This window comes from Antrostomus carolinensis, unplaced genomic scaffold (genome assembly GCF_000700745.2).
Source record: "Antrostomus carolinensis isolate BGI_N321 unplaced genomic scaffold, ASM70074v2 scaffold49875, whole genome shotgun sequence".
Lineage (NCBI taxonomy): Eukaryota > Metazoa > Chordata > Aves > Caprimulgiformes > Caprimulgidae > Antrostomus > Antrostomus carolinensis.
In genome coordinates, this window is record NW_010315386.1 from 1 (window position 1) to 8748 (window position 8748).

The following is an 8748-nucleotide window of genomic DNA, read 5'->3' on the forward strand; positions in this document are numbered from 1 at the left end:
AGTTGAACTGGGTGTCTGAGGTTCTCTCTCCACCCCATCCTTCTCCTTCCTCCTGGCAGCGAAGCTCTCTCTTTGCTTGAGCCAATGGTCGTCTTTTGTGCAGGTCAATGGCCTCTCCTCCAGGTTCTCTCCACCTTCTTCTTTTCAGGACAGTCCTTCCCCTCACAAATATGGATTCTCAGAGGCGTTTCTCTAGTGCTCATTGGCCCAACCTGGGCTGGAGGGGTCTCCGCCTTGGAGCCAGGGCAGCTTTGAAGCTTATCACAAGGAGGCACCTTCCCTCACTACCAAAAAGCGCCTCCGCCCCTGCAAAACCAACCAGGGCAGCTTTGAAGCTTATCACAAGGTGGCCCCTTCCCTCACTACCAAAAAGCCCCTCCGCCCCTGCAAACCCAACACAATGAGTTTTTTGTTTGCTTGCAAAAATGGGGAGTGTCCTGTGGCCATGGGTGGTTTTGTAGGCAACAGAGGACCTGAACACTCCTTCTTAGGCTTTTCTCCTGAAATGGGAAGCTTCACAATTTTAGTAATGTTTTTACTCCTGTTTGTATAATACCCCTGAACCCCAGCAGCAATTTAGACAAGTTCCTCTCCCTCTTCTCTGTTTATAGAGCGAGCAAGCTTAACTGAGACAAAAAATGGTCCTCATGGAAAACAGCTTTTGGGGTTTCTAATGATTTTTATTGAGATTTTATTCTTTTTTTTTTTTTTTTTTTTTTTAAGGAATCAATCGCAAAAAATGTTCACTTGCTTTTAAGTTTAAGGACCTGAATTATGAAGTCATACATTTAGTGTAGGTTTAAACCTTGTTTAAGGAAATATTCAGGAATATTTTTTGTCTTTCATGTAGACTTCATTTGGACTTAAGTTCTTGCTTAAAGTTTAAAACTGAATGTGTGCTTGAGGATTCTTCATTAACTGAGTCTATGGTATATATTTAAGGGACATTTTTTGGTACCCAGGACCTGGAGTGGAATCGAAAACAAAAACGGTCTAGAAACCCTCTCTAGGAAAGGAGAAGCTACCTAAAGATAGTCAGTAGGAAATACTGAACAGAAAGCCATGTCCAAAATTACACCTTTGCTGCAGCTTAGGCGCGTGACCAGGTATGCAGAAGGTATTTCCCTCCAGTGAGGTTCCCTGGAATGGAAGCCACACATGAAAGTTAGTTTCTGTAGTTTGTTCTGTGAAAGCACCGATGTGGGCTGAACTCGTGCAGTGTGTCACTCGCTTTGTGTGTTTTAAAGGTATTTCATTATTAATGCCAGGAAGTGGAAGATACAAGTGCAGGGCTCCTGACACTGAGAGAGAATTTCGAGCCTTATTTTAGGAATGTGCTTAGGCTACAGGTTATGAGGTCATGATAATTTTAGATTCTTTCACCTTGTATCTGAGTGAGCAGGGTACTGGCAGGGTCTGTGCCCTGTTGGGGACCTTAAGTACTCTCCTGAATCAGGTCCTAACACTCTAAACACATGGGAAGAAAAAATACAACAGAATAACTATGTGAAAAACTCATAGGAGAAGAGAATGAGACAGAAGCAGAAAAAGGATGTGGCAGAAACAAAGGCAAGAATGGAAAGAAGAAGGTGCAGGCACTGATTGTTACAGGAGAAAAGACTTAAAACTCAAACTGTTGAGGTGAATGGAAGGATTCCCACTGGCATCACTGGAATTTTGATCCAACTTAGATAAAGGAAAATGCAAATGGGAAGGAATGTTGCTCACTTCTTTTAGAAAGAAGTCAAACAAACCAAAAAAAAAAAAGAATCATGAATACTTACAAATCACTTAAAATCATGGCAGCTTCAAGTTTGTTTTGTTTAATCTACAGTAGTATTCTGTGACAGGAAAAGGGTTTTTTTTTTCCTTCTTGCAATCTTGATAAAATGAAAAAAGCCAACTTCAGATAATACACAAATTAGCAAACATATGCATAGGGATGCTTTATTTAATTCTAAGACAAATACCTACAAGGTGAGTTGAATTTTATTCTGGAGCTGCTCATCAGCTAAGACCTCTGATGGGAGGCTAGGGGACTGGCTTAAACTTGAGAACCTTTTAGAAGCTTAAGACATAATTATAAGTGAATAATAATTAAGTGATACCACTTCAGATGTGCCATCCGCAGCTGTCACAAAGTGAATGTGATTAGTTGTGGGAAGTATCGATCTCACAGTAAGCATAATGCTCTTAGCTGACCGAGGTGTAGGTTTTTAATCCTCAATGGGTTTAAGAAGATCTTAAGGAGATCAAGTAGCTTAAACATGTGAGAGATGGACAATATAAAATAATAAGTTTAATTTGCTTTGAATTTGTCATGTTTCAAAAGCGATGTTAGATCACAGATCTGTTTTCTGTTTCTCCCCTATATTACTGAAATAATAATGCCATAACTTACAGAACCAATTGAACCAGGAAAGACGGCTTGCCAGAAAAGCTTCCTTGAATGAAGAAGAAAGAAGTCCTGTTATCATGCAGGAAAAAACCAAAAAGCTTGAGCTGGAAGGTAGCTCTGGCATCCCGTACGCCAGAGACACGACTGCTGACTCTGCTGTAAATGGAAGCCAGACGGAGGGCAGTGAGAAGGAAGCCAGCCGCTCTGAAAGCAGCTTTGATGCAGACAGTGAAGCCTCAGAAAGTGAAAGTGCTTCGAAGCAAACAGCTTTTGGCCCATCCAGCAACGTGTCTGGTTTGCAGGGCAACCACAAAAATGTTAAAATGCCACACAACAAACCAGGTGACAGTCCCGATGAGATGATTTCCAGCGCCATATCCAAACTCAGCTTCTGTGATACTCTAAAGGAAGATAAAAAATCGAGCCGTGGGGATCCAGCGTTGGGCTTATCGAATAATTCCATGTTCTCAGTAGACAAATCCCCGCTATCCCAAAACCCTCAAAATGCTTTTCAGACGCTTTCCCAGAGCTACATAACGAGCTCAAAGGAATGTTCTGTTCAGTCCTGCCTTTACCAGTTCACCTCTGTAGAGCTCCTCATGGGGAACAACAAGCTTTTATGTGAGAGCTGCACAGAAAGGAAACAGAAGTATCAGAAGAAAACCAACTCCACAGGTAAAGTGCTTGTACCTGTCTGCACACTACAAACTTGCCTCTCAAAAGCTGTGCGCTCACTGCTGTTGCATTACTCCAGCATGGGCCCCCCACCTTGTGGCTAAACAACCAGCCTGGTCTAGTGGAAGGTGTCCCTGCTGATGGCAGGGGGTTGGAACTAGATGATCTTTAAGGTCCTGTCCAACCTTAACCATTCTATGATTCTAAAAAGAAAATGTCTCCCCAAGCAGAACTTGCTTGTAACAACTTACAACTTCATCCTGTGAAGGCAACAACACATAAATTAGAACATAATCGTAGATGTAACTTAGAATTTATTTGGCATCTCTGTTTTATCCAAGATAAGTAATTTAAAGGTGACCAGAAACTGAATAGGCTCATTGTTCGGTATTAAACTCCGCTGCTGCTTGTTCTTTACAGTCCTAGAAGCTTTGAAATAAATGCTGTAATATTCAGCTCTAGCAATGTAAGTACCCAGGGAAGTAATGCAATTAAGTATGTAAGAGGGGAAAAAAAAGACACTTGCAATGAAGAGGGGAAAAAAATCTTACAAAGCTTTGTAAAAATGGAGATGAGAGAGAACTACCTTCTTGTGACAATGTTTTCCTCAACATTTGTATAGCTCAAGCAGACCCCTGGGCTTCACTGAGTAAAAAAAAACCAAAACAATTTAAATATAATGAAAAATGTAAAAAGGACTAGAGGATATTTTTTTTAATGTATAGTAATTCAGAAGGATATTTTGATTATTTGTAAGTAAAATACAGAGGGAGGTCTTAGAGTAACAAAAATTGCCCATTTGCTGTGAATTTATAGATGTCTGGAGAGATACAAGTCAAGCATGAGTAAATTCAGAAAAATTCATCTAAAAATAGTATTTCATAATAATTCATTTATCATTATTCTTAGAATAAGTGCTATATAAATAATATTTTGGTTCCATGGGCACAGTGAAAAATGGAAAAAGAAAATCATTATAATTTTTTTTCCCTTCTAAAACAAAAGATTGAAGAAGTCCCCTACTTTTACATGAAATGCTCCATTCTACCTCAAATGAAATATTTTCTTTCGGACATGTGTAAAACCAGTAAATTAATTAATTTTTTTCAGCGAAAAAAAGATGCTGGTGGCTTGTTGCCTTTTACTGTACAGCTGGCCACTGAGCTACTTTTGGTAAGAGCCTGGGGTTCAGTTCCCTCTGCACCACAGGGTGACTGGAGTCCACGTTGCCTAGTCCTGCGTGCTCAAGCCAGCAGGTTCTGAGGCATCCTGGAGTAGACACCCCTCCTCACACCTTTCTCTTAAATAAGCACAAACTATGTAGTCATACAGAAAGAGCAGAATAATGGAAAATGAATCTCTATCTTAGTGGTTAGGACATTAGAATAGATAGAGACCCGTGCCTTCCATTTCTTGTTCCAGTGATCATCCATTTATTGCGGGGGAAATGGTTTTAACAGGAAAGTTGAGTGCTATGCTAAGAGACGGTGTAGGTATCTCAGTGTGCAAGCTGACCTAGATAGTGTACCTGCTTCCAGCTTCTGATCTGATTTGCACAGGATGGGCTAAAACAATGCTCAGATTTGGCAGATTATGTTTACTAAAAACTACAAAAATGAGAAAATATTTTTCTGCTACTCCATAAAATTTCCCTTGCCTTTTATGTAACATGTACAAAATCTTTGCAACATAGATCTGTTCTGTCAGTTTAAAAACTGCTTAAAATTCTGTGTGACTGCCTTCACTTTACAAATTATTTTGATATTCATAAATACAGAAAAGAAAATGGAAGGTGTCTACACCAATGCTCGAAAACAGCTGCTGATTTCTTCAGTTCCTGCTATTCTTATTCTCCATCTGAAAAGATTCCACCAGGTAAAAGGCCAAAACCCTCTTGTATATTCCTCCGCCTCACTGGTAGATGAGCAATTATTTAAGTGTCATTGTGCACACTGATACTTGCTTTTTATCTGGAGAGCTGGTAGAACCACTATTTGAAACATGCTTATGTTTTTTTGATTGTCTAATACCTTCAGAGTGCATTTAGGCAGTATCCAGGGAAACCTCTTACATGTCCATCATGCTTATGTGTAGCAGGCGCTGTATTGAAAACATAACAAAGAACGTTTATGTCAGTTACAACCTTATTATTGGGTTTGGTTTATTTTAATGGTATAGTAAAATACATCTTAGCTTTAAACAGCTTCTCGTAAAAATATTTATCTTACAGTCTTTTTTTTTTTCCCTTTTCTTTTGAAGGCTGGTTTGAGTCTACGGAAAGTAAACAGGCATGTGGATTTCCCACTGATTTTAGACTTGGCACCGTTTTGTTCCGCATCCTGTAAGGTATGCATTTCAAATCTGTGATCTTATTGCACTTCAACAGTTGTTGTCCTGAGCACAGATTAAACCGGATTGATGATGATGATGATGATGACTACTCTTCCTTCATTTCCTAGAGAAAATATAGAGTGAATGTTTTCAAATAGTATCCCGAGATCAGAATTGTAACTAATTGAAATTCCATTCCTATCAAGAATATCGCAGATGTTAACTAGTACTAGTTAAGCTGTGGTGCCCTGATGGTGGCAGCGGATCTGACAGCATTAAGGACAAGTAGTGCTGCTTCCATGGTAACTAAAGTCAATTAATACACTCTCGAGTATTTTTAACAGATGTATTTCACCACGGGAAATGCTGTGGAGGTCTGCTTCTTTTAAAGTAATACTGTTGAAAGCTGGTAGAGAGAGACCTGTAAAATTCATAGTGAAATAACTTTTCTTTGTTTTCTGTGTTTCTGGGAACGCAGAATGTCACGGATGGCACAAGAGTGCTGTACAGTCTTTATGGAATAGTGGAGCACAGTGGCTCAATGAGAGGTGGTCATTATGCGGCGTATGTGAAAGTCCGAACACCTTCCAAGAAATTACTGGAGCACATTTCCACCACCAAAAATGTGCTAGGTATGTACAAACACAGCCTCCCTTCTCTCTGAGCAAAACCAAAAGCAACCACTGGCTACTGCTTCTTATCGTTAAGGGGATTTATAGCAAATAATTGTTTTAGCTCAGAATATCCTGTTATTTTTAGGGCCGTGTAAAGAGATTCTTTTTTTTCCTGTTGCACCCAGCATATGACCTACATCTGTATTAACTCCATGTAGAGCTGAGTGAATAAAGGAATTCCGGTACAGTTATTACACAGAGAATTGATGGAAAACTCTCTTCTCTTTCCTAGTCAAAATAGCATGCCTGGATGAATAGTTGTACCCTGTAAAATGTAATGTAATTCTTTGGCATATTTGGTATTTGAAAATGTTCTAGTACGAGAACCGAAGCCATGACAATTTAAATGAAATTTTCCCTATATTTGAGCATTTTGCCTTTCTTAGGATTGAAATTTTTTTAATGCTTAAAAGTCTGGAATACTCTGGTTTAATGTGAACAGCAAGAAACTTTTTCATAGAGGATTTGAGGTTTGCTGTAGGGTTTCTATTGGTATTTTGAGAACAGCATACTAGTTCTTATTAATATGTTTTGTATATGCAAAATGAAGTAAAATTCTAGCATAGAATCTGTTAGTGAGTGATTTGTGGAGGCAAGAATGTTGAGCAGTCAGAGCAGGGTAAGTGTATTTACTGTTTCCCTTCTTGGGGGGTAGTGAGAACCAAGCACTATCCTGCCTTATCCTGCGTAGTATCACTTTGCATTTGAAGCTCATTTCCCAGAAGGACAATTTTTAATTTTATTTTTTAAACAAAAGTCTCCTTCAGTTTTATGCTTCCCTTGCAATGATTATTAGAACAGATTAGATCTTTTTGTGTTCTTAATTTCACACTGCTCGACTTCTGAAGCATTATTTTTTCCTAGGTGAGAACCAGTTGTGAGCTAGTGTAACTCCTGTTAGGAATCAGTAAGCTGTACCTGAAATGAATTGGGCTTTTTGAAAAAAAAAATATGAAAAAAGCGATGGCAGTATTCCTTGTCTTCCACCAGTTTCTCCTACAGTACTCTTTGACATATAAATGTCAAACTACAAACACTGGACTGCATCTGAGTTATTCTTGTGGGTTAGAAGCTTCTCTTGCTTTTTGAAATATCCACTGTATTTGTTTGATGATGATGTGAAAGACAAGAAACCCCTTTGTTTGCTTTTGCATTTCAGGTTTAAAAGAAGCCATGGGAGCATCAGGAGGACAGTGGGTGTATGTTAGTGATGCCCATGTTCAGATGGTTCCAGAATCAAGAGTACTAAATGCACAAGCATATCTACTTTTTTATGAAAGATTATTACTATAATTCTCCACAGTTTAATTTAAAAGATGGTAGTGGTTATTTAGTTTATCTTATTTAAAGCTGCAGTGGTAAGAGTACCTGTATATATTGTGCCTTTATCTTGTAGAGAATTTATCATATGTTGACTCTGAAGTTCAGTCAAGCTATTATAAATATCTGAATGGTTCTCTTAAAGTATGCACTTTGCCAAACATTTAAAATCCCTGGATTCATTAAAATACAGTAACGTTAGAATGTAAGATGATGTCCTATCCTACTGAGGTCTATGGAAAGTTTGTTCTTGATTTTCATAAAGATAAGCTCTCGCCCATAGTTCTAGAGCAGTTGAGAATATAAATGCTGATAGCGTTAAGTGCCTGGATTTGCTAGTGTACAGTAACAACATGAAGTATTTCAACTTTTTGTGATCTAGTCCAGATCCTTCCTGTCACTAGGTTGGATGCCAGCTGTTAAGTTTTCTGCAAACAAGAACCTGTCAAATCGTGTTGCTTCCACATGTAGTAACTGGAAAGCGCCGTGTTTCCAGAATGGAGTACCAGCAGCTGCCTCTGGGTCGTGCTACGGTGGGAGGAGATGTGGCTTCCACAAAGGGACAGTGAATCCTCCGGTACCCAGTACCCTGTCAGCTGTCTGCAACTGGCACCCGTATAGCAACGTACTCCTGTTTTAATATAAATACATACTTGGTGTGCACATATGTATATATGCACACCATCAATATATATTGTCATTTTATCTGCTAGGAAAGAGAATTGCAAATACTTCTGTATTTAGTAAATCTTCAACTTCACAGTTATGACAATGTACAGCACATAAGCCTGTGTATGAATACGTATGGGGTTTAAGTGTAACTGAGTAATTCTATTACTTTTGGTTCTAAACATGAATTTGTGTATCTGTTCCTGAATACTTTTCTCACAGGAGTAATAAACTATAAATTATTTTTGCACTGTGTGTGTGAGTTGGACAGTAAATGATGAATTTTGCCCTCTGCTACACATCTGGACGTCCCTTTGTCATCAGTAGAGGACAGCGGGTGTCCCAGTGGCAGAACTTGCTTCTGGATCCTGTTTGACTGCTCTGTTTTGAGTTGTTACTTCTTTTGGTAACTTTTCATTTCCAACCCAGAGAGGACGTTTTCAGGTCAAGATCTGATGACTGCTTTGAAACTATGTAGTAATTAATTTATTTAATAAGCAGTTACTTAAATACAAATTACATGTGTGTTTATTTCTGCTTACTGTTTTCATTTATGGAAATGGTTTTTGGTGAAAAAACATGCTGTCCCTTTTACTGTCTCTACCTCGTGGTGTCAATAGCCACTTGCACATCTTTCCTGTTCTCTAGTTCTGCTTCAGAGCTTCATCCCACCTGCATTCA

At 38.9% G+C, this 8748-nt stretch overlaps 1 protein-coding gene across 1 annotated transcript; it reads left to right on the top strand.

Moving 5' to 3' along the window:
• Window positions 1-2403: 2403 nt before the first annotated feature.
• On the top strand, window positions 2404-7749 carry LOC104524898 (ubiquitin carboxyl-terminal hydrolase 45-like; the record flags this gene model as incomplete). Its single annotated transcript, XM_010167912.1, has 5 exons — window positions 2404-3073; window positions 4851-4948; window positions 5333-5419; window positions 5883-6036; window positions 7238-7749. Coding segments are annotated over 5 exons (1143 nt in total), but the record flags the coding sequence as incomplete, so codon positions are not given.
• Between the last annotated feature and the right edge of the window lie 999 nt (window positions 7750-8748).